The sequence below is a fragment of the Vulpes vulpes genome, chromosome 7 (assembly GCF_048418805.1).
Source record: "Vulpes vulpes isolate BD-2025 chromosome 7, VulVul3, whole genome shotgun sequence".
NCBI classification, from domain to species: domain Eukaryota; kingdom Metazoa; phylum Chordata; class Mammalia; order Carnivora; family Canidae; genus Vulpes; species Vulpes vulpes.
Genome location: NC_132786.1, coordinates 111856453 through 111883511, shown reverse-complemented (window position 1 = coordinate 111883511; position 27059 = coordinate 111856453). Strand labels below are relative to the sequence as shown.

The 27059-nt window shown below is 35.8% G+C and overlaps 1 protein-coding gene across 1 annotated transcript in view; it reads left to right on the top strand.

Moving 5' to 3' along the window:
- DPY19L2 (dpy-19 like 2) overlaps nt 1-26172 on the top strand; it is a 94770-nt gene extending 68598 nt beyond the window's left edge. The window contains exons 17-22 of the mRNA XM_072764720.1: nt 5081-5105; nt 11129-11248; nt 12173-12347; nt 15156-15255; nt 16584-16709; nt 24081-26172. Coding sequence (XP_072620821.1) covers nt 5081-5105; nt 11129-11248; nt 12173-12347; nt 15156-15255; nt 16584-16709; nt 24081-24231 — 697 coding nt within the window. The 3' untranslated portion in view covers nt 24232-26172. The remainder of the gene's footprint in view (nt 1-5080; nt 5106-11128; nt 11249-12172; nt 12348-15155; nt 15256-16583; nt 16710-24080) is intronic.
- Nucleotides 26173-27059: the final 887 nt, after the last annotated feature.

The following is a 27059-nucleotide window of genomic DNA, read 5'->3' as shown; positions in this document are numbered from 1 at the left end:
AGTTCAAGTCCAATATTATCTTACTGATTTTCTATCTGGATGATCCATCCATTGTTGGAATTGGGCATTGAAGTCCCCTACTATTTCATATTGCTTTCTGTTTCTCCTCTCTGATCTATTAATATTTGCTTAATTTATTTAGGTGTTTCAATGTTGGGTCATATAGATTTACAGTTGTTCTATCCTGTTGATGAACTGACCCCTTTATCATTATATAATGACCTTCATTGTCTCCTTTTACAGTTTTCTTTCTTTTTGTTTTAAAGATTTTATTTTTTCATGAGAGACACAGAGACAGAGACAGAGAAACAGGCTCCATGTAGGGAGCCTGATGTGGGACTTGATCCCGGGACCCTAGGATCACACCCTGGGCCAAAGGCAGGCGCTAAACCACTGAGCCACCCAGAGATCCCTACACTGTTCAACTTAGTCTGTTTCACCCAAAATATAGAGATCTAGATTTAGATCTATATCATATATTGGTGTATGTGTGTGTGTGTGTGTGTGATATGTATGTATGTATGTATATATATATGACATATGTGATATATGTGATATATGTGATATATAGAGCTACCCCTGCTTTCTTTTTGCTTCCATTTGAATGGAATATCTTTTTACAGCCCTTCGCTTTTACTTTAATGTGTCCTTAAAGCTAAAATGAGTTTCTTGTAGGCAGCATATAATTGTCTTGTTTTTTTTTTTTCATTTAGTCATTCTCTGTGTTTTGGTTGGAGAATTAAATCCATTTATATTTCAGATATTTATTGATAGATAAGGACTCGTTTTGCCACCTAGTTGTTTGCTGTTTCATAGTTCCTTCCTTCCTTTCATGCTGTCTTCCTTTCCTATAGTGATATGCTTTGTTTCCTTTCTCTTAATCTTTTGTGTATTTACTGTAGTTTTTTGCTTTGTGGTTCTGTTAGGCTTGCATAATACATCTTATAGTTACAGCAATCTATTTTAAGTGGATGAAAACTTAACTTCAAACACATATGAAAATACTGCCTTTTCACTTTCTCCTTCCCTTGCTATGCTTTTGATGTCACAGTTTAGATCTTTTATATTGCTATCCATTTGTGGCTACATTTATTTTTAAATACTTTTGGTTTTTTTTTTTTTTTTTACCTTTTTGTTATAGTTCAGTGATTTACATACCACTCTTATGACATTAGAGTATTCCTAATTTGACTGTATAGGTAACTTTATGGTGAGTTTTATACTTTCATATGTATTTAGGTTACTGATTAGCATCCTTTCATTTTAGCATAACTAACTCCCTTTAGCATTTCTTGTAAGGCAGGTCTAGTGGTAATGAATTCCCTCAGGTTTTTTTTTTTTAATTTTTTTTTAATTTTTTTTTTTTTTAAATTAATTTTTATTGGTGTTCAATTTACCAACATACAGAAAAACACCCAGTGCTCATCCCGTCAAGTGTCCACCTCAGTGCCCGTCACCCATTCCCCTCCAACACCCGCCCTCCTCCCCCCTTCCACCACCCCTAGTTCGTTTCCCCGAGTTAGGAGTCTTTATGTTCTGTCTCCCTTCCTGATATTTCCCAACATTTCTTCTCCCTTCCTTTATAATTTTCTTTTTTTTTTTAATTTTTATTTATTTATGATAGTCACAGAGAGAGAGAGAGAGGCAGAGACATAGGCAGAGGGAGAAGCAGGCTCCATGCACCGGGAGCCTGATGTGGGATTCGATCCCGGGTCTCCAGGATCGCGCCCTGGGCCAAAGACAAGCGCCAAACCGCTGCGCCACCCAGGGATCCCTTTTTTTTAAATTTTTTTTTAATTTTTATTTATTTATGATAGTCACAGAGAGTCCCTCAGGTTTTGTTTGAGAAAGTTATCTTTTACTTCATTTGAAGGACAGCTTTGCTGGGCGAACTATTCTTAATTGGCAGATTTTTAAAATTTGAGCATTTTGAATATATCATCCCATCCTCTCTTTATTTTTTTTTAAGATTTTATTTATTCATGAGAGACACAGAGAGAGAGGCAGAGACACAGGCAGAGGGAGAAGCAGGCTTCCCACAGGGAGCCCAAAGTAGGACTTGATCCCGGGTCCCCAGGATCAGACCCTGAGCCAAAGGCAGATGCTCAACCACTGAGCCCACCCAGGTGCCCCCATCCCATCCTCTCTTGACCTGCAAGGTTTCTGCTGATAAATCTTCTAATAGCCTTATGGGGGTTCACTTATATGAGATAATTTGCTATTTTGGCAGTTCATTCTTTGTCTTTGGTTTTGACACTTCCATTACAATGTGTCCAGTGAATTTGGGGGGATTAAATTTGTATTGGGATCTATGAGCCTCATGTACTTGGATACTCATATCTGTCTTGAGATTTGGCAAGTTTTCAGCTTATCTTTAAAGAAGATTTCTGCCCTTTTCCCCTCTCTTCTCCTCCTTCGACTGCCATGATATAAATATTATTTTTCCTGATGGTGTTCCATAATTCACATAAGCTTTCTTCACTTGTTTTCATTCTTTTTTCTTTTTCTCACTGGATAATTTCAAATTATCAGTCCTCAAGTTCCCAGATTCTTTCATCTGCTTAATCAGGTCTGCTGTTGATCTCTATATTGTATTTTTCATTCCATTCATTGTATTCTTTACCTCTAGAGTTTGCTTCTTTTTTATAACCTCTAGCTCACTGTTAAGCTTGTTTTGTTCATGGATTATTTTTCTGATTTTATTGTGTTGTCTACATTCTCTGTAGTTCACTGATCTTTCTTGAAACAATTATTTTGGATTCTTTGGCAATTCACAGATCTTCATTTCTGTGGGGCCAGTTACTGGAAACTGTTGTGTAATGCTACCTTGATTTTTTCATGTTTCTTATAAATCTGCATTGATGTCTTCACATTTGATGGAATAATCACCTCTTTCAGACTTTAGAGACTTAGCATCCATGAAGATTGCAGGGGCCTCAATAACCAAGGCTATGGATGGCTGTAACAGTGGTCATCTGTTGGAATCCACAGTGGTGAAGCTGCAGGGGATCACTTGATTCATGTCATGGTCAAGGGGATCCTCCTTGGCATTGGGTTCATCTTGTGGATGCCCTTGTGGTGATGGTGGTGACCCTCGTGTTTGATACATGGGTACCCGTGGAACAGCTATGGGGATTGGAACTCATGTGCTTGGCAGGCTCTGGCTAGCACACAGTAGCAGTGGATCTGGTTCCTGAGAAATGAGAATGACACGGAGCAGCCACAGATTCAGGGACTGCAGCCCAGACACTTATGGAGCAGCAGTGGCTTCAGAGTGGGGCACTGTCTAGTCCGCAGTGGTGACAGTTTATAGGACGTGGGTGTGCATCACCTGGCCACCAAACTGGAGACTGGAGTGCAGGTATTCATAAAGCAACAGTGGGTTTGGGTCTGGCTAGCCTGCAGCAGCACTGGTTTCACACCTAAGGCATTGGTGTTTTTGGAGCGTCCATCGAGGTCTGAAATTCTGGTATACACAGAGCAGCCACATCTCTTATGTGACATGCACAGGGCTTATGCATGGGGTTGTCAGGGCCCTGGCAGCCCTGGTTCCAGAGTGGTGCAACAGCAGCTCCTGCTGGGGAGTAGTGCCACAGTGTCTTCTTCCCAAGGGTTTCTGGATGCTTTCTCATTTGAAAAGTACCTTTAACTTTGCCCTCACATTAAGTTGTTAGTTTGGTTAATAGATATTTCTGAGATTTTTTTTCAGCATTTTTTAGATAATTACTGTTTTCTTGCATTGAGCATTATAGATGAGAAATTTTATACCAAGTTTTGCTCTCTGGAAATTTATGGAGTTTTGAGATATTCATGTATATATGTATGCATGAGTGTGTGTATTTTATATATTTGTTAATTCATGGGACATTTTAATCTGAATATTCACATCTTCCTTTACCTCAGAGAATTCTTGGTTCTCTTAATCTTTTGCTTTAGCCTCTCTTTTTTTTGAGCATCTATTATTGCTCTTTACCAGTTTATCTATTTCAGTTTTATGTTTGCAGATTTGGTTGTATATTCACATTTTAAATTAGCTACTAGATTTGTTTGCATCAGCAATTATTGTCAGAGCCTGTCCTCCTTTGCACACAGCAGCTCACTATAGGATTCTGTTGTGACCAGCAGATTTTAGGACAGGTGGGAAGCCCCCCATCCCCCTCCCTTCCTCCACTGCACAAATCAGGGCCAAGCTGCAATGGAGGCAGAGTAATTTGGTGATCTCTCTGCTTTCCTGACAGGCCTTCCCCTCACCACCTTTTAAAAAAAATACTCTGGATCTGTATGTGCCCTCAAATTTCCTTACTTCTTAGTATCTTACTTGAACTGTGTTACTTTTCTCTCCAACTCCAAAATCCATTAGAAGAAGGGCTCTGTATATAAAACTGAAGTCTTCAATCTTCTTGATGAAATAATGAAATAGGCAGTCCGTACCTCTTGTGTATCTAACACGCAGTCTAAGAGGAAAAGAACAACATCTGCACTATTTGTGCTGTGTTTACTGCACTGTGCCTAGAGCTCAGTAGTATTTTTAGACATAAACTTTTGTAGAACTAAAAATATTTATAGGTTTTACCCAGTAACTTTTCCTCTAGAAATTTATCTAGAAACACTAAAGAAACACTGAAGGATGCTCAGAGTTTTATGTACAAGAATAGTCATGGTACTTATAGTTGTAAAAAATGAAAGCAACTCAAAAGTCCAGCAGTACTTATCTAAAGGAGTGTATATACTGTATATGGTTGAATATTTAATAGAAATTCTTTTTCTTTAAAGCCTTCTAGAGGTACAACCTCTGGCAATTGGTAAAAGCTATTTTATCTTTAAGATATCTATATATCTATGTATCTATATCTATGTATCTATCTATCTACACCTTAATAAGTATATACCTTAAATAGGATGACTATAAATCATGCCTTTCAAATTGCTATGATTTTTAGTGATATTATCTAATATTTTTTATGTTACTGAGTAGTTTAGAGAGAATCAAATTCTTTAAACCTACGGACAAATAAATGAAATTTGTATTTATGCAATCATAATGGGCATTCAGTAAATAGAGAATGTTTTTTTATTCCAGAAAACAGCTCCTTGAACATGGTGAGGTAAAGCTTTCATTTTAATCTCTGTTATACTTGTGTATTAAATTCTAGTTCAAGGTTAATTCACAAAAGTATTGCCTTGCTGCTGCACTGTCAGCAGCGCTTCAGTGTTTCAGCATTGCTAATAAATGCTGGTCCTTCCCATGTTTTCATCTGCTTTTTTGAACAGTAGTAAGGATTTGAAAACCATTGAAGGCTCATCTCTAACCACAGAGCATAATTAAATTACCTTCATTTATTCATTCATTCTTTTATTCATTCAACAATAGCAGCATTAATTCCCAGCCCACTGAGCCCATCAGCTACAGCCCATTAGGGCAGACACCCATGGCCCTGGGGCTGGTGGCCTTGTGCCACAGCCAGACTTGATGGTCAATCAGTTACAACCTTAGATTGTTACAGGATACAGAAGATGGCAAAGCAGTGTTTCTGCCCTCAGGTATGCATAATTTTTCAACAGAGATGTGAAACAAGACAACATTTTATATGGCGCTAAATGATTTTGTGGCATATGAAGAGAAAGCTCAGCAGGGGCTAGAAATATGATTTCCTAAGTAATAGCGCTTTGAGTCTTAAGGGAAAGGCCAAATTTACAAGAGAGGGCAACTGAATCTGGACTTAATAAAAACAGCCTGTAATGATAATGAATATTTTTTAATAGTTACTATGTGCCATGTACTGTGCTGTTTTAATTCTCGTAATATTATTCCCATTTTGCAAATAAGAAAATTATGTTAGTTAGATGAGCTGTTAACAGAGACAAACACTAATATTTCAGTGATTTAACTCAGTAAAGTTTTATTCTTTGCTCACATAAAGTTAAAATCAGGAGTTCCTAGCTAGCAGTGGCCCTCCCAACAAGCAGTGATTGAGGAACCCAGAGCCCTTGCATTTATAGCTCTGACGTCTTCAGTGTGTAGGTGCTGAGGTCGAAGTGCTTGTCTGCATCACATCAGCAAAGGAGAAAGAACGGGGAAGGCTGTGTCCTGGAGGGTTGATGTGCTTGTCTACATGAAGGCAGCAAAGGAGAAAGAACAGGGATGATCATGCGCTGGAGGTTTGTAAGGACTAGGCCTGGAAATGGAAATATGAACTTCCAGCCCACAGCTGGAACTCAGGCACTTGGCCACACCTGACTGCAGGGAGCTCGGAAATGGAGCCTAGCTACACGTTTAAGAAGAACAAAGTGGTCTTGGCCATGGAATAGAGACCTACGGAAATTAAATAGCTTTCCTCAGATCTGCCACTCATTCGTAAATGTAAAGCTTGCATGTGAACACTAGCAGTGTTCGAGTGCTTCCAGTGCCCTCAAAGTAATAGCACTTACTGCTTCCTGTGTGCAGGGCACTTGGGGAAGTGATTTACACATATTTATAATTTCATTTGCACAACAACCCTTTGAGGTTAAGTATAATTTTGTATATTTTACAGGTGAAAGGTGAAAGAAAACTGTGGCATAGAGAAGTTGAGTAACAGCGTCACAGAGCTGAAGTCCCTTCATTTTAATCTCTGAAGCTGAAGTCCCTTCAGCTCTGTGAAGCCAAGGCCTATGAACCTTGGCGTGTAGCAGCAGAGCCATGCCGTTAATCACTCACCACATGCTGCTGCCTAATGTGAGCTGCACTTATGCAAATCAGCCATGTCCCATGGTGCCCAGTTTAACTTAATAGTGCACATTCATACTTTATATTTTATCATGTGATATTTCAAACCCACTGCTTTTTAGAAACACAGTATTCCTTGATTTTCTGCTCTCTTTTCTCATTATTTTGCTTTGTTATTATCTTTCATTTCTCCATTTATCCTAATTTTGCCCATTTTAATTTTTTCTATTCTGTATACTAATCAGTTCAGTCTTTATTATGTGCTTGTTATACATCAGGTCACTGCTTTTTTGGAATTTGATGTATAGTGGAGGAAGACAAACAATGTGAATAGATAATTATATGTGCCTTGACAGAGGAAGTTGGAAGAAAAGTAGTACAGAGAAGTGATTAAATCTGTGTGAAGAAGAATGGGTAGTTAGGGACAGATTTTCCTTTTTCTTTTTCAGATTTTATTTATTTTCTTTTTATTTTCTTAAGATTTTATTTATTTATTTATTCATGAGAGACACACACACACAGAGACAGAGGGAGAAGCAGACTCCTTGCAGGGAGCCCAATATGGGACTCAATCCCTGGACCCCAGGATCACACCCTGAGCCAAAGGCAGACACTCAACCACTAAGCCACCCAGGCATCTCCAGATTTTCTTTTTAAAATAACCATAGAGGAAGAGTTTACCAAAGTCAAAGCGCGTGCATGTATAAAGAAGGCATAAGGTAATAAGGTAATATGTTACGTTCAGAGCTACAGGCAAATCAGTATTGCTAATGCATAGAAAAGGCAAGAAGTAGCAGAAAATGACCCAGGTTCAGACTATGCTGACTTCGTAAGCAAAGAAGCTGGACTCTATTGTTAAGCAAAAGATAGTTTAATGAGATCTGAGTTGTAGATATTTTTGTCCTGTTGGCAGTAAAGAGGATGGCCTTTTAAAAGGTAATCAGAATTTGAGGGAAGAATTACTTCTTTTGAAAAATGGATTGAGTGAAATATGTTGGGGACACTTCCATGTTCACAGACTAATAGAACCATGTGATTGAATAGTTGATTGTCTGAAGAGGAAGCATAGTGTAGGGGTTAAAGACACAGACCCAGAAGCTGGCTGGCCTCATATTCCCCACTAACTGGCTGTGTGATCGTAGCCAAGTTGCTTTACATCTTTTTGGGAACAACCAAAACAACAGTAATAACAGTACTTCCCTTAAATGGTGGCTATGGGATTAAGTGGGGTATCTGTAAGATACAATAATGCCTGGTGTAAGTTAAGCACTGTGTAAATGCCCACTTTTAAATATATGTGCCTTCTGGACCGAGACCTCAGAGCCTCCAGCTAATATTCTGGCTTCTGTTAACTGTGCCAGTGAAGGGCATCTCTACCATGTTCTCAAGATGTCTTCACACCTGTTGTGGCAGGTAGTGTTGATTGGGACAATCTGCCATTTGGACTCGCCTTCTACACCTAGTCTTTGTTTTCTTTATGCTTGGGAGCTGCTACTCACACTTTACCCAACTGGGCTCACTTGTTCCAAGGACGGATAGTGAACAGTTCCCTGAGCTTCTTTTCTTTCCTTGCTTCCAGCCTCTAAAAGATGTTGTGAGGATTTTCCTAGTAATTTTTATGTGGAAAGAGGTACTAACAAATTGGCAGGAGTGTACATAAAGTACAGAATTTTGGACTGTGCTTTTTGACTATAGCCTTCTGTCTTCTACTTGGTAGTTAAAAAGAAAACAGTTTGATAGAATAGGAGATAAAGTAGCTATTGCAAGAGAGCTCTATGGAAAGTCGGTGGCCTGTGAGTAGAAGAGGGGTTAGAGCGTGTGGATAGCAACAGAAAACAAACATAAGAGGTGCCATTTGGAATGGTCATTCTGTCATTCACCTACAAAAAACATTATGCAGAGAAGATAAGGAAATGGTGGGAATCTTTCAGGTCTCCATATGCAGACTCTTTTCAGCCTTTAGATGATAGAGGAAAGTCAAGGAGAATTATTACTTTGGATTTAATTCTGCTTATATGGGAAGTTGGTGCTAAAGTAGAAGCAATGGGAAAAAAATAGAGTACAAGTGATGGGACTTAGGAGAGACAATGACAGTCTCATCCTGTGGCTCAAAATAACTAAAGGAAGGCATCCTGGGACAAGTCAGATGTGTACTTGCATTAATTAGAGCACATCTATGGAAATCTGTTTCTAGATGCCACATTTTAACAAGACACGGGCAATCTGTACCATGTCCAGAGCAAGGCAACCAGAGTTATGACAACACAGAACTAATAATACAAGTTTCTGAATATTTAACTTAAAAATAGAAAGCTTCTGAGGGTGAAAGTGGGGTTAGTGCAAAGTCATGATTACAGTATTTGGGTAACAGAGAACTGTCATGTGCAAATGGGTTTAGACTGATTTTGTGCAGTTGCACAGGTGTGCAAATTATGGGGAGATACTGTTCAATTTTAGAAAAGAATTTCTAACATTTATAGCTATCCATAATTATAATAGGCACTCCTATGACATATTCCTTTTCAGGAATTAGTGAATAGCTAGTTCATAGATTTACAGAAAAGATCTCCGTTTTGGATAGACAATTAAAGCCACCAATTGGTGGCTTAATCCACCAATCTGTGATTTAATGGTCCTAAACAAAAAGACCTATTTTGGTGTGAAGTATATTGATATGTTGATATCTTTTGTTCCCTCCGCAACATCTCCCCAGTTTTGTCCAAAGGGGAGTTTGACCAAAGAAAAATGAATGGTTAATTTTGAAATCTTTCACATTCCAATTTTGGGTTCAAGAATTATGAAAGCATTAACAAATTCCATTTTTAAACATCTTTACTTAAAAAGGAAAAAATCAGCTTTGCATTCTGTTTTAAATAGAAATTATATACTTCCAATTCTAAAATAACACGTTTAAAAATGTGAGAAAATTCAGAAAAATCACCATTCAGAAATAACCTCTATTGACTTTTTGTTATGTTTTTGTAGCCTTCCCCACCCCTTGTGCCCATGCACATAGGTTTTCACAAACTTAGTATTTTGTATGTACATAATTATACACATTGAAAACTTTTCATGCCATTAAATAATCTGCTAATACGTGGCTATCCACATGTGGGAAATGTGGTAATTTACTTATTCCTCTATATTGGTCACATAGGTTGTCCCTATTTTGGCTGCTAAAAATTCACTTTGGTGATCATCTTTGTACAAGCATTTTTTTGGTCTTGATCATTCCCTTTAATTAGAATAGAAATTTACACCAAAAGGGTTGGCTCTTTTGTATCATCTTGATAAATATTGCTAAATTATAGAAATCTTCCAATTATTTCAGTGTGTGTTTCAAGGCATCTTCTCTAACACTCAGTATTCATTTTTGTCCATTTTATAGATGAAAATCTCTTACCTTTTTGTTTGAGTATCAATGAGTTAGAACATAACTTTTGGTTGCATTAATTCTTTGCCTATTTTTCTAGTGCAGAATTGGTTGATATTTTCTGAATAGATCTGTTAGAAAAGTTTTATCTGAAACCTTTGCTCAGTGAAATCCCATCTGAATAAAAATGAGGTGTCCTGCTAATCAGTACAAATATTTATGTATATAATTCCACTACTTTAAAAATAATCTAGATTATGTATTGCTGTGATTTTGTTGCTGACTGACTGACATATAGATTTGTGAAGCATTCCATTTTTGTGAGTCTTTGGGGCTCGCTGCCTCACCTTGTGTGGGTCTTGTTCACATACCACCTCTTCATTGAGGCCCTCCCTGATTGTGCTACTCGCAATTGTAACTGCTCCCACCTGTGACCTCACCACATCCTGCACCCCCAGTCTCCTTTCTCCCTTTCACTTTCTTCACTGCAGTTACCACTTTCTAAAAACTATGCAATGGATTCATTTACTTGCCATTGTCTTTGTCTTTCCTTACTAAATATTTTTTTTCTTACTAAATATTTTTCTTTAATTTTTTTTTTATTTATTTATGATAGTCACAGAGAGAGAGAGAGAAAGAGAGGCAGAGACATAGGCAGAGACATAGGCAGAGGGAGAAGCAGGCTCCATACACCGGGAGCCTGATGTGGGATTCGATCCCGGGTCTCCAGGATCGCGCCCTGGGCCAAAGGCAAGCGCCAAACCGCTGCGCCACCCAGGGATCCCTCTTACTAAATATTTTAAAATGCAAGCCTCACAGGGCAGAAATTGCTCACTGTCATTTTGTTCACTGTTGTATCCAAAGCCCCCAGAACAGTACGTGGCATATAGCAGGCATTTGCTAAATCTTTGTTGAATGAATGAATAAATATTAAAATTACTAAATTAAAAGATCCTTGTCCTGATAGATGAGAATACTTTTAATGTATTTTATATTTATTAATTTAAAAGTATATAAAGTGAATATATCATTTTGTTTCATTTCTACAGCTGATTTTTCACACATTGCAACTGTTAGCATTCACTGCTCTTGCCATTTTAATTATGAGGCTGAAGTTGTTTTTAACACCCCACATGTGTGTTATGGCTTCCTTGATATGTTCTCGACGGGTAAGGTATTCATTCTTGTGTCACTACACTGTGGTAACTATAGCAACAGCACCGTAGTTACCATGGCTTTGCTGAGTAATGCAAAACAAAACACTGGGTTTAAATGATTTAAAAGGTTATTTCATGATTAACTATGAATAAGAAAAGCAATTTCAAGTAGCTTTGAAAATTATCCTTAGATTTTAACCGATAAGTGACAAGTGAGGAGGCACACTTTCCCCTGGGTTAGTAGTTTAGCCACAAGCACAGGTGTTTGGAGTTCAAGTCTGTGCAAGAGTTTCATGGCCCATTAAAATGATCGTGAAATGTTCTTCTTTAATACTGGAGTAGATGCAGAATAATTGCTCTAGTATTATCCTGTTTGGCTCAGAGAACCAGGGCAAGTTGTCAGTTCTGGGGTTCTCTTACTATTATATACAAAAGAGCTAGACAAAGAAGCTAGAATTTTGGGATCAGTGTACTTCTAGAAACATCTTACTTAGTTTTGATGATAAGAGTCCTGTGTTAGAATATCATAATGCTTTTTTTTCTGAGAAGATTATATGTGTTATTGCTAGTGAGGTTTCATAGTTATTTTAAATGTCCACAAAGACCAGATATTACAGGAATCAGTTCTAGGATGTTTCAAAATTTTGTGATTTACTAATCTTAATCCTTGGTAGTAAATCAGTACTAGAAGAATGAAGGGTGTTTCCTCATTTATTCTTTTGAGGAGAAAGAAGGTTCCATTGTTACTGGACCCTGTAATTCCAAAATATGTACCATTTTTAAACAATAGATGACCATAGTTTGGTATATTACTAGTGCATTAGGTAGTATCAAATGATAATCCATCTTGGTTCAAGTAGCAAGGTGAGAGTTTATTATTGACCCTATAGCACTCTTCATATAAGAATTAAAAATAAATGGTTTCTTTCATTTCAGCTCTTTGGCTGGCTTTTTTGCAGAGTTCGCTTTGAGAATGTTATCTTTGGCATTCTAGCAGTAATGTCAATACAAGGTTGTACAAACCTCCATAATCAATGGAGCATAATAGGAGAATTTAATAATTTGCCTCAGGAAGAACTGATACAATGGATCAAATACAATACCAGGCCAGGTATGTAGCTCTTATTATTATCTTATTATCTTGTGTTATTATTTTATTATCTTATTATCGTATTATCTTGTAGTTACATATACACATGTAAAAATACACATACACACGGTCACTTATACACTCACAGATTTTGAGCATGCTAATGGCAGTGTCCACCAAGTCAAGCCTTCTCAAAAAACAATTTTGTGCCTTTTTAAAAATGCCTCCTAGATAACTGTCAAGAATTTTAATTAACATAAGGAATTAATGATTATTCATAGTTATGTGCTATAAGTCTGAGACCATGGTTGTATGTTAACCCTAACAATGACAAATACATCTTCAGTGGCAAAATTTCATGCCTTGTGAACACACTGTAGGAGAAGGTACTTTTGACTGTGGGGAGGTCAACAATACCCCTTCCATCACTTCAGTCAGTGCTGCCTACCTCACCCAAATCTGCAAAACCAGTTGCACACAGAAAAGTTAAAATCTCAGATATTCTGTTTTCTTCACTAACTCATTTCAAAGAGATGAGTATATGTACCCCAAAATCCCATTTTTATCTTCCTATCTTTATCCAAAATTAACTCAAGCAGAGGTATTTATTTCATTTTGAAAAACCTTCGAGAGAGTAAATATATTCTACAGTATTCTTTACAAGCAATCTGTGATCTTGTCCAAGACCATTTTTGAAAATTAGTAATTTTTGGTGGCACTAGTTCTTCACTGCGGTGTATTTACATTTACATTTATCCCGTGACACCTTGGGGCCACTTCCTCTTACCACATATCTGATGGTCTCTGTTTTATTAATTAGCCTTGTTAAAGCAAGCTTTCATAAGCTTCAGCTCAGACGCTGGGTTTTCAGAGGTGACAGGACCATCACTCACAGCTGCCAGACCAGTTTCATCAGGATTTCAAAATTATTCCTCTAGTGAATTTTTTCCCTAGAGGAGTATGAGGTGCAAGATGTCCCTTTACTCTCCCTTACCCCCTCCCAGGTAGTTATTTTTCCCAAGCTTCATGAGGTACCTACTTTTAAATCTCCTGTGTCTGACTTTGTTCCAGTGTTTATCTTAGGTCCCTAGCAGAGAGGGCCTACATTTGACAATTTATCCTAAGATAACTCCCACAAGCTCCTACCCCAGTTTTAGCCACCTCTTCTTTGATCTTCTTATAAATCTTTTCATTCTTCAATTATGAGTTCTCTCAAGGTTACCACATGTTTATTAAAAGCAGCCTGTTGGGGGCGCCTGGGTAGCTCAGTCGGTTAAGCAGCTGCGTTTGGCTCAGGTTGGATCCTAGGGTCCTGAGATGAGCTGCTGCTCTCTCTATCTCTCTCTCTCCCTCTCTCTGTCCAATAAATAAATAAAATCTTTTAAAAAAAAATTTAAAAACTAAACGCAGCATGAAGTTCTGTAGTATGGGTGAGACTAATGCTTGCGCTCAGGTCATTGCAGGGCTGTATAGTTCGTGTACTGCTTACAGTTGCTGTATGGAGAGGACAAGTGGGAACTGCAATCCAGCCCACGGCCTGCTTACCAAGTCAGGTATTAGTGAAGCTCTGTCAAGTCAGAAGGGGTACTTTTATCTAATACATTTAGTAGAGTATATGTGGAAACTTCAGCAAACATATAAGAAAATAGAATATTCTTTCCCCATCTTGTTCATATTTATCTCGTCACCAAGAGTGAAAACTGTGCAGGGTATTTCTATCACCTGGTTTTTTCCTGATAACTGTGGTGCTGGGCTTTGGGTCCCTCCAGCCCACATTTTCTCAGCCTTGGCACTATTGACATTAGGGCCTGGCCCGTGCACTGCAGAATATCTAGCAGCATCCCCTCCCTCTACCCACAAGTTGCCAACAGCACCTCTCTCCCCCACAGTGTGCCAGCCAAAAATGTCTCCAGAAACTGACCACATATATCCCTGGGAAACAAAATCATGTCTGCTTGAGAACCACTGCTCTAGCTTAAGAGCTTTCCATCATTAATTATTCAATCTTATAATGATAAATATATACCTCTACACTGATCGACTTATATATCTTCAAATTTAAGTCATACGTAGAGATTATTCCACCCAAAGTTATGTTTAGGATACTTAGTTATATTGTAAGCAAACATTCAGTTATTTACAGTAGATCTGAATCACATGCCTTGTTCCTATTAGTGATTTTATTATGCTGATTAAAAATGATAATAACCTTTCAAAATTATATAATAATTTATTATGCAGAAGTGCCAGGAGGTAAGTGAGCATTTGGTCTTTGTCTTCCAAGGAACTATAGTTCACAAGTTCACAATTTCATTTTAAAAGATGTAGCATGAGACCTACCCCTTGTAACAGTCTCTCAGTTCTTGACATTTTAAATTATGGGAACAAGATAGAAAGTTTTACAGTTCTTTCTGGCCCTGCATGTTTTTGTAGTATTGCCTCTTACACTGAGTTTGAATGTGGCAGGAAGTTGTAGTGAAGTGGCTGAGAGTGGGCTCTGGTGCACATGGGTGGGTAGTCTTGGGCAAGTTACTTACCTTTGTTGCCTCTTAGTTTCTTTATTTTACAGAATAATGTAGAACCTACTTCATAAAGTTGTGTACATTAAATTCCCTAGTCCTAGTAAACTTACTTAGCACAGTTCCTGGCACAGAGATAGAAAAGCTGCCTGTTATTGTAATAGACAATATTGACCAAAGAAAAAGAATAATGCCGATGGTTATTAAATGTATTTCATCTTTCTTAATTCTACTTCAAATATTATAGATAAGTAGTAACTTTTGGTTTTCTTTAAAATATGTCATTAAGGAATATATTCTTGTTTTTCAGATGCTGTTTTTGCAGGTGCCATGCCTACGATGGCCAGTGTCAAGCTGTCTACCCTTCACCCCATTGTGAATCACCCACATTACGAGGATGCAGACTTGAGGTTGGCAACTCATTGTTTCAACCAAACATGCTTACAACTGACATTGGTTCTTAGGAACAGGGAAAATTTTACACATACACACACACATGCTCTCATCTTCATATTCATGCTGAAAGTTTAAAACTGTATAGTAACTATCCAGAAATTATGATATGTACCTGTTCACTCTAAAGAAAGCTTAATAAACCTCTGAAAAATGAAAAAAGCTAATTTTTCTCAAAGTGAAAATGTCACATATTTATGATTAACCTATATGTGTGTCAATATGCTCCAGTAGAACTGCTCAGTATTAGTAAGAGGAGATGGAATCTGATCCATGGCCATAGTTTGCCAGCCTGTGTTCTGAACCCCACAAGCCTCTGCCTGATTTAAGAAACCATTTCCAAAAAAAAAAAAAAAAGAAACCATTTCCGTCTTCCTGGTGACCTATAACTAGCCTTTTTTAACAGATATAAAAAGTGCATGAAATTTATGTTACATGATTTTATGAAAATTTAGGGTGTTTTTTGCTAGCTAGTTATGAGTCATTGAGGTGTGAAAGGTTTGTTTTCCTTAAATAATTGAATTTAAAAGTTATTTTAATAATTTTAGTAATTGCCAGGGTAATCTTTTACTGCTAATGCACTTTGGCCTATTATTAGAGATAAAATTTTAAGTTATTTAAAGTTTTATGTCTGGTTGTGGACATTGCACATCCCCTATGCTTGAAATTTTAAGAAATGTCCAGTACATAGATCGTAATTGTTCAAGATTTCATAAAAATTCCTCTATTGAGGACCAAATCGTATTTTGGTGAATAACCTTGTTTATCAGGCTTCCTAACTACTACGCTTGATGCCCTCTATCTGAAAGTATGACTTGCTAAATTACAACTTCAATTCATATGCTTTTTGGATAATTTCAGTAGGTGAAGTTATCTACTGAAGTCTGTTTTTTCTCTCTTCACCTCTACTTGAATGTTTTCCATGAGCAGATTATTTTATGCATTATGAAAAGCAAAGCTATATTCTAAACTATTATCCTGCTACCCATGTCTGGACTCTAAGCCAGTTTGTCTGTCTGTTCCAGTAAACACTAACAAGCAGAACATACAAAATTCAAACCACTGTAAGTTTTAGCACATGCAAAACGTATGTAGGAATGTGAAAACTACTTATGTATCAAAAATAACCTATGCTATTCCCAAAGCAATTCATGCTGCCTGAGGTCATATATATTAATGTTCCATCCAGTGAGTGTTGAGATTTTAATTTGCCAGCAAAATTTCTTTAGTCCATTCTATTATAACTTATTTAAAAAAAATTTTAACTTGTGTTTTGAACATAAAGGGCCCGGACAAAAATAGTTTATTCCACATATAGTCGAAAATCTGCAAAAGAAGTGAGAGATAAATTGTTGGAGTTACATGTGAATTATTATGTTTTAGAAGAGGCGTGGTGTGTTGTGAGAACTAAGTGAGTATGAGCCCTATACTATATGATATAGAATATCTTTAAGAAACAAATGTTTTTCTTTATTTCAGTAGTTGTGATTTTTAAGAATGTTTATTCTAAGTAAATTCCATTAAAATATCCTGGCATTTTATTTAAAATTATTTCATATAGGAAAGTAAGTATCATTTAAGTAGAATCTAAGTTTAAGAAACTATAGTATATTTTAGCTTACAGATTTTTTCATTTTAATTTAACATCTGAAATGTAGCTTTCCTTTATAATTTTTCAAATTTTTATGATAATTTATATTAGATGCATGAAATACAGATTTGAATTTACAGCAGTGTGAGACATTAGCATTCTTTTACTACAGCTGGAGAACACTGAATTTATAAGACTTATGAGAAAAGTTTCAGATAACTCAAGAAGACATAGTAAGAAAAACATTCCTAAGTATAATTTTTAATTTCTGAATTTTGGATTTCTAAAAATCACAAATCCTTAAATGTTTATTGGATATCTTGAGGCCTTTTTTCTTAGACTCTTTAACTTAATTTTAACACCTAACTTTAATATCTAATATAGTCAGGAAAAAATGGCATCTTGTAAGGGAAGAAACAGAAACATCATAATGTTAATGTATGTATACATCATATTAATTTAAAATTTAATAAAGTAGACTTCAAAATAAGGCATATTTCCACAAATAAAGATGGACATTTTATAATGACAAAAGGACTAATTCATCAAAAATATATAACAGTTCTAAAATGTGTGTATCTAAACAGAGCTTCAAAGTGCACAAAGTAAAATGTGCAGAATAGAAAGAAAAAATAAGCAAATTTTCAATGATAGTTGGAAATGTTAACTTCCTTTCTCTACTGAGAAGATTAGGTTTAAAAAGTGTAAGAATTAGAAGATAGAAACAACAAACAGTATAAGGTAATGTGACTTCGTTACTCTTATAGAACAGTTCAGGGAAAATACATTTTGCAGAATACACATTCTTTTAAAGGAACATGGAATTTTCATCAAGGGAAACATATGCTGGGCCATAAAAAATGGCTTCAGTATATATTTTTTTAAAGATGTTATCTATTTATCCATAATAGACACAGAGAGAGAGACAGAGGCAGAGACACAGGCAGAGGGAGAAGCAGACTCCATGCAGGGAGCCCGACGTGGGACTCGATCCTGGGTCTCCAGGATCACATCCTGGGCCGAAGGCAGTGCTGAGCCACCAGGGCTGCCCCCCCCTTTTTTTTTTTTTTTAAGATTTTTGGCTTCAGTATATTTAAAAGATTTGAAATCATACAGAATTAAATTAGAAATTAATAATTAGAAATCTACTAAATATAGATATCTAATAAACCCATACATATTTAGAAATTAGGCAGTAAACTTATAGATAACTATGGATCAAATAAAACCCCACAAAGTAAATTGAAAAATAATATATTTTTTTTTACTTGAATGCAAAGAGAAGTGTTTTCAAGAGGTGTTGCTGATCTAACTGAATATCTCTGTAGAAGAAAAAGTGAACCATGATCCATACCACCATAAACAAAAATTTAACTTGACATGGATTACAGAACTAAATGTAAAAGCTAAAATTAAAAGATTTCTTGAAACACAGAGCACTAACAGTTAAAAAAAACTAAATCATATACATCAAGATTGAAATTTTTTAAAAATATATTTTATTTATTTATTCATGAGACACACCAGAGAGAGGCAGAGGCAGAGACACAGGCAGAGGGAGAAGCAGTCTCCATGCAGGGAGCCCATTATGGGACTTGATCCCAGGACTCCGGAATTATGCCCTGAGCCAAAGGGTGATGCTCAACCGCTGAGGCACCCAGGCCCGCCTCCTCAAAAGATGTTAAGAAAATGAAAAGGGAATCCACAGACTTGGAGAAAATATTTGTAAAGTGCATATCTGATAAAGGAGATATATATTTTTTATATGAAGTTTTAGAAAGTAATAATAAATTGATGATACAGTTGAAAATGGACAAAACTTGGACAGACATAATTCATGAAAGAAAATATGTGTTGACTAGTGAATACATGAAAAGCTGCTCAATATTGTCAGTGTTCAAGGATATGCAAATTAAAACCACAGTGGGATACTATAATACATACTTTAGAACAGATAAAATCTTAAAAACTAAAATACCAAATATTGGCAAGGATGCAGATTAACTAGAAATCTCTTACATTAGGAATCCCTGGGTGGCTCAACAGTTTAGCGCCTGCTTTCGGTCCAGGGAGTGATCCTGGAGTCCTAGGATTGCATCCCGCATCTGGCTCTCTGCATGGAGCCTGCTTCTCCCTCTGCCTCTGTGTGTGTGTGTGTGTGTGTGTGTCTCATGAATAAATGAATAAAATATTTAAAAAAAGAAATCTCTTACATTGCTAATGAGAGTAAATGATGCAGCCACGTTGGAGAAATATTTGGAGTCTTTGCATAAAAATTTAAGCATATATTTGCCCTGTTGCACTTCTACTCCTTGAAATTTAAATAAGAGATATGAAAATATCTGCCCATAGAAGATGTTATAGCCGCCTTATTCATAATATCTCAAACTGGAAACAACCCAAATATCAGGAGAAAAATGAATAAACAATTTATAGTGTATTCATACACTGGAATGCTACTCAGCAATAAAAAGGAATAAAATACTGATATGTGAAAAAAAGAATGAATTTCAAAAACATGCTGAATGAAAGTAGTCAAACACAGAAGAGTACATACTATGTGATTCCATCCTATGAAGTTCAAGATATGCAAAACTAGTGGAAATAGAAATCAGAATAGTGGTTGGCTTTGGTGGAGCAGGGGATAAAGGTGGTGGTGGGAAGATACTCTGAAAAGGGATTCAAGAACTTTTTTCTTTTTCTTAGAATAATGACAGTGTTCATGATCTCAGTTGACATGTTTTTTATATGGGTGTATGCATTTGTCAAAACTCATGGAACTGTACACTAAGATCTGTGTGTTTTTACTTCTATAATTGTACTCTAAAAATGCAAGTAAATATTTATGCAGAGAAGTCTTCTACAATCCCAAGACTTAGACAAACATTCTACAACTATCCCTAATAGCCTTTTGAGACACCAGGAATAAATTCTAAAGAAGGGATAGCAAATTTTCTCTTAAGGCAATTCTTTTTACAAAATTGGCTGCTTCTACTTTTCTTCACAACTCTGTTCTATTAAATATTACATACTCCTTACCTAAAGGCCTAAGGCTATGTGACATTTAAAGAAAATAGTGAAATGTGATAATTGGATTTTATAGTTTGGACAAACTGGATTTAGGAGTTACTGGTCTATCTAATGTCCAAGGACATTGAACATAGGACCCATAAGAAACCAGTTTTGAAGAGAGTTCAGTTAATATTGTCAAGAGGTTGATTTACTGCTCCCAGAGATTACAGTTATAAGAACTGGGTGAAAACACAAGCACTCTTTACTTTGCATGGTACTATATTAGCTGAAACTTAAGCATGTCAAAATTATGTTCTTGCTTTGCATGGTTCCATGGATCTCAGTGTCATATTGAGACTCCTGTATATTGGAACCATGTCTTTTTTTTTTTAGATTGTATTTATTTATTCATGAGCAACACACAGAGAGAAGCAGAGACATAGGCAGAAGGAGAAACAGGCTCCCTCTGGGGACCCCAATGCAAAACTCAATCCCAGGACCCAAGGATCACGCCCTGAGCCAAAAGCAGATGTTCAATCAGTGAGCTACCCAGGCATCCCTAGAACCATGTCTTAAGAGCTACCAAGGCACTACTTAAAGCAAGGATATAGTTCCAATATGCATATACTTCAATTAACAGGATGCATCCAAAGTTAGGTTTAATTATAGTAAATACAGTTATTTGAAGTCTCTGGGAAGTGACAGAGAAACAGAAACTTAAGAAATTTGTACTTGAAGGACGTCTTTGAATTTGTGACCTTCTTGCCTGAGAGCACTTCCTAAATCACCCTCTTCCAGATCCTACTAGAGCAGAAAATCACAGCCTACTGATTTTAGGGGACAGATGGTGGCAGATGAGCTGTGAGTAGCAAAGCAGCTGGATATTTGAAGGGGACATTTTAGAAGCAAGAGCACTACAGAAAGACCAAAATTGAAAATCTGAATATAAATTCTGCCTAAAACCTATTCTACACATGCCTGTGAGAAACCCCTGGGAACTTAGGAAAAGGGCAGATGAAAACTAGAGCCAAAATGTATATCTTTTTATCTATTTTATTTTATTTTCATTTTTTGAGATTTTATCTGTCTCTTTTAGAGTCAGCAGGGGAAGGGGCAGAGGGTGGAAGGAGAGGGAGAGAATCTCAAACAGATTGTGTGCTCAGTGTAGAGCCCGACATAGGGTTCAATCTCATGACCCTTGAGATCATGACCTAAGGGAAACCAGGAGTTGGGTGCTTAATGAACTGAGCCACCCAGGTGCCCCAAGATGGCTACCCTTAAAAGAGAACTCCTGGTGAGATTTGCAAATTCCCTGTTCTTTTGACCATGTACGTTTCCCAACTTGCACACACCCTAGGAAGCAGGAAACAGAAAGCAAAGTCATTACCGTTTCAAGATGTTAGAGCAGGAATAAGAGGTAACAAAGCAACTCCACATTCTGGGGAGAACCCCCCCAAAACAAGGGAAATACGGAGATGATAGGTTTCCAAATATGAATATAACTCTGCCCAAATCCCCGGCTGATAAAAACACAAAGAAAACCCCAGGGATAGAAGGAAGAAATAGCTGGAATCTAAAAAAACTGAGCAGAGATAGTTGCTGCACAAGACAGGACATCTGGGGGAGTTAATTGCTTACCAGAACAGAAAATAACAATCATCAGAAGAACAAAACAGACTCCAGACTCACTGCCCCCTTATTTTCTCCAGTGTTCAATTTCCAACAAAAAATTATCAGACCAATAAAAAAAGGGGGGACAGCCTGACCAAAACTCAGGAAAAAAGTCAGTAGAAACTGATTCAAATAGATTGAGATGTTGGACTGAGCAGTGGATGACTGCAAAGCTGTTGTTATTATTATATTCAAGGAATTAAGAATGTTCAAAGAATTAAAGGAAGACATATCAATAAAAGACAAAATATGATTCTCAACAGTGAGACAAAAGCCCCAGAAAAAGGAAATTCTAGAACTGAAAAGCATACTAAGACTTTATTTGAGAGAAAAAATGATGGAGAGAAAGAGAGAGAGAGAGTGAGAGAGCACAAGCAGAGGGAGGAGTAGAGGAAGAAAGAGAAGCAGACTTCCAGCTGAGCAGGGAGCCTGATGCAGGGCTGGATCCTGGGACTCTGGGATCATGACCTGAGCCTAAGGCAGATGCTTAACTGACTGAGCCACCCAGGTATCCCTAGAACTGAAAAGTATAATAAATGAATGAAAATTCTTTAAAAGCTCTCAATAATAGGTTTGATATGACAACAGGAAAAAAAATCAAAGACCGGAAGATAAATCACGAAAAAGTAGCCAATCCAAAGAACAGGGATCAAAAAGATTGAAGAAAAAGTAGCAAAAGCCATAAAGACCTGTGTATTATTAAGTAGTTGAGCACATGGGTAATATATAGTACCAGAAAAAAATGAAAGAAAAGAAAAATAGCAGAAAAAAATACCTGAAGAAATGTTGGCCAAAAGTTTCTTCTTCTCTGAAAGCCATTAACTTAAAGATTCAATTACACTTAACAAATCCAGCTAGGATAAACCCAAGGAAATCCACACCAAGGTACATCATAGTCAAACTGATGAAAAACAAAGAGAAAAGAGAAAATCTTGAAAGAAACAAAAGAAGAATGATTTCATAAATGTCTGGCTTTTCATAAACAATAGAAGTCAACTGACATTGAAATGATCATTCAAAATTCATATATATAGGATATACTAAAATGCACTGGAAATGGTAAAAATGTGGGTAATATTAATCACTCCGTATGAATATATATATTTTTATATATAAAAATCTTTTAAAAACTTATGAGTAATTAAAGCAAAGATAATACCATTGTATTTTTGAGTTTACAATGTAATATATATATTATATATATATATATATATATACATGACAGCAATAGGACAAGCAAGGGAGTAAACAAAAATAAAATGTATCATCGTCTGTAAGTAATCCAGTTAATGTTAAGTAAATTGTGATACATTGAAGATGTCTGTTTTAATATCTAGAGCAACCACAAAAAAAGACAAAAAAAAATTGCATAAGCCAATGAATAAATTGGATGATGCAGTAAAACTTTCTGCTTGACATAAAAGAAGTCAAGAAAGAGAACTAGAAAATCAAGAAAGAGATGACACAAATAGAAAAAAAAAAGCCTAAGTCAAACAGTATCAGTATTTACAAATGTGAATGAGGACTAAACACTCCAGTCAAAAGGCAGAGATTGGTAGACCAAATACAAAAGCAAAATCCAATTATGTGCTGCCTGTAAGACATGCATTTTAAATAGAAATACATATATAGATCGAAGGAAAAGGGATGGAATTGTTATCGCGTAATATATAAAAACTGCAGTGACTATAAATATCTAGAATATTCTAGAAAAGGCAAAATGATGTTGCAGAAAGATCAGTGTTTGCCTGGGCTAAGCTTGTGCAAGGGGACTGATTGCCAGAAGGACTCAAGGGAGCTTGTTTCAGTGCTGGGAATTTTCTGTGCTTACACACCTATGCACGTTTGCCCATATTTATCAATTTTCCCTGACTTCTTCCCTTTACTGACTCGCATGCAAGGTTTTTCCTCAGTGAGAACTAGTATCCCAGTCAGTCCAATCATAGAGCCACCCACACACAATAGGAAAGGGTTGAAGAGGACAAATCTGGCAAAAGTGCTTTCCTTCCTTGCCTTGGACTGTGTGTTTCCATGTTAATCTAAGTCAGGTGAAGCTCAGAAATAGGAAATTCATCAGGAATTAGATTAGCTTTCCTTTGTCTCCTGCTACTCATGGGCCTTAGCCTTGTGTTTGGATGGTGATACCACCTAGAAAATATATTTATTTACATTTCATTTTGAAAATAAATTTTTAAGTAATGTATTTCGAAAAGGATATTGGACTTTTACCGTTAAGCTTAATAATACATGGGTTATTTGATTAAGTAGAACATGAAAATGCAACATCCTTAATTTCATTTTTATCTCTAAATGGTGAACTTGCAAATTTTTGAAATGTAATAAAATATCAAACAAATTAGTCTCTAAAAATCTTGGAGCTACTTTATAAATTATTTATTTATTTATTTATTTATTTATTTATTTATTTTTTACTTTATAGTTTATATACTCTCCCTGTATATTTTGATTTTTAATATGGATATGTATGTGCCCCTCCCCTTTTTTTAGGCCTGGTTGCAGTATGCTGGAAATTTGGGATGTAGAAGACCCTTCCAATACAGCGAACCCTCCCTTATGTAGCATCTTGCTCAAAGATGCGAGGCCTTACTTCACCACAGTATTTCAGAATAGTATGTACAGAGTATTAAAGGTTAACTGAGAACGAGACAACCCATCACACTCTGATGCAAACAAGTGTGTAGAAAACACTTTGCCTTATTTATGTCAATAAAATCACAAACTTTAATAAGGGACCTTTCAAAAGAAGATAATAAAGATGATTTGAAGTTATTCTGACTACTAAAAGGTAAATTATTTCATTGTTCTCCATTGAATGTCAGCCTCATTAGGCTTGTCATTTAAATCACTTAATACTGCATAAACAAATGTCCATCTTAAAGTTCTAAAGAAAAATATATGTAAAAGAACAATGAGATTTAATAAGTCGAAGGTATATGTAAGTCCTTTTGTATCCAACTAGGTGCTTCGAATTTTCTCTCCAGCGCAAACTCTTTAAACCACTTAGAATAGACTAATGCAGTTTCTGAAATGACACTTCCTTGAAATCCTTATACTAATCACAACTTCTTTACCTCTGTGAGGAAATTTGTGTATAACCATGTGTTTATTAAATTTATTTTTGCTTTTATTAGCCCTCAGGAAAGAGCTTTAATATCTTTTAATATTTTTTATCATTTCAAGTTAAATTTTTTTAAAACAACTTATTTTGTAATGTTTTGAATCTCTTGAAATTTATTTACCCAACCAGATAAGTATTTCCTATTGATTAGTTCCCAACTGAAGTTCAATAGCTTATTAATCTATCTTTATAATCCAGTGGGTTTTCTTTTAACATTCAGACAAAATAAAAATTGCTATGGTACATGACCAAATTTGGAGTTAAAACATAATCAGAAAAGAAGATCCAGCTAAATTTATCATATGAGATTTTAAGATTCTGTATCTTGAATGAAGCAAAGGCATTTATCATCTTGACAGCCCTGTAGCTCATTGGACATAATCTTACTTCCTCATTACCGTCTCTCTGATCACCACCTTTTGTAATAACATATTTCTAAATCCTCATTTATTTTTGGTTTTGGATGAGGAAGTTGATGTTTTATAAATCTCCTCCTCCAATATAAAACCTATACAACAATAATGCTTTGAAAGTGGGAAATAGTTATCTTGAAGATGTTGACAAATACAGAGATAAACATTCTTCCTCTGCTTGACAGACAATAAATATGCCACATCTGTAGTATTTTTATATCTATCTACTTTAAATTCATCATCTCAGAGTATTTGTAATTCCCTTATGTTCTTGGCCCTTTACATTTGGGATAATAAATTGACTTAATTCCATAGATTAGTTCATGTATAGTAGGTAGGAGATTATATTCAAGATAACCAATAAAATTATTTTTCAACTTTTATCATCATAAAATATTTTAATACAGGATACAAAACATCTAAAAAAGTGTGTCCTCATTTTATCAGTATTTTCAAATACTTTGTTTGGGCCTAGGTCTCGGGCAAAAGGAGGAAAGGAGACTTAACACCTAACATTCATAAAAATTAAAATACATCTTGGATAATGTTTTCATAGGAAATATTTCTTTAAAATATTGGTAGAATTTTTTAAAGAAGAGCTGTATTAGCTAATAAAATATTTCATAAAAGTATGCTTATGTGGATTTATATGCAGGAAAACCAGTAAAATTATTTTCAACTTTTATAGTGGTAAAATATTTTAACACAGGATGCAAAGCAGCTAAGAAAGCATGCCACACTTTACTTATTTTAGAATTTTCAAATAATTTGTTTTGGTGTGTTTTTGGGCAAAGAAGGAAAAGAGACATAAAACCTAACATTCATGAAATTAAAGTAACAGATTTTCTCTCTTTTTTTTTAAGTAACACATTTTCCATGGTGTTGTTATAAAAAATATTTTTTAAAGAAGTTCATAGAATTCAACAACAACAAAAAGGGAAGAAGAGTGTTCACTAGTTAAATGTTCCATACAACTATAATGATGAGTGTGGATTGTGTTACTTCCATGTACCACATATATTTGAAAATTAAAGCCCTTGAAGATCTCTGTGTGCTTTCTATCTTTTCTCACCTTTTGCCGAGCATATGTTTTGACATTGAAATAATTCTGATACGAAGGTACAAATCACCTGTTCCTGAATTTATTAACCATGTTTTCATTGGCAGTGATCTTAGCCATTTAAAAACAATTCTGCATCGTGTCACACAGGAGGCCGTGTACCGTGATGGAAGTAGTGTGGGCTTTGTAACCAGATGGGTCTAATTTTAAATCCTGGCACTTCTAATTACTGAGTGTATTACCTACCATCCATTCAAAAGATATTTATTGAGTACTTACTAATTGAGCATGACACAGGACTCTATCCCAGGACTCTGGGACCATGACCTGAGCCAGAGGTAGATGCTTAACCAACTGAGCCACTCAGGTGCCCCTAATGTTAATTTTAGTAATAAAAATTATATCTCATTTGATATGTGTCTATTATACAAGCAATACAAACTCATGGAATTTTTGTCTTGAAAGAAAATTTAGAAGAAGGAAAAATATTCAACAAGCACAATTACTATCTGGTTTTCATCCAACTTTGCTTGTAGCTATACATATTTTGCTCACTTTCTTCTTTTAACATAATTTAAATTTTAACATAATTTAGGTTTTGTTCTTTACATGTTAGATACGGAAATGTTTTATAGAGACTTGTTTAATAACTATATAATATCTCATTGTATGTGTTGTGTGTATGTGGAGAGGGATTATGTATCTAAACATGTATCTAAACCATTGTTAAGCTACTTAACGTTTTTACTACTGCATGTATATATATGTCGAACGGCCCTGCAATGAATATCTTAGTGTATTAAGATTTTTTTAAATTTTCAAATTATTTCCTGAGGATAGATTCCATAAAGTTAAATTGCAGTAAAAAAAAAAAA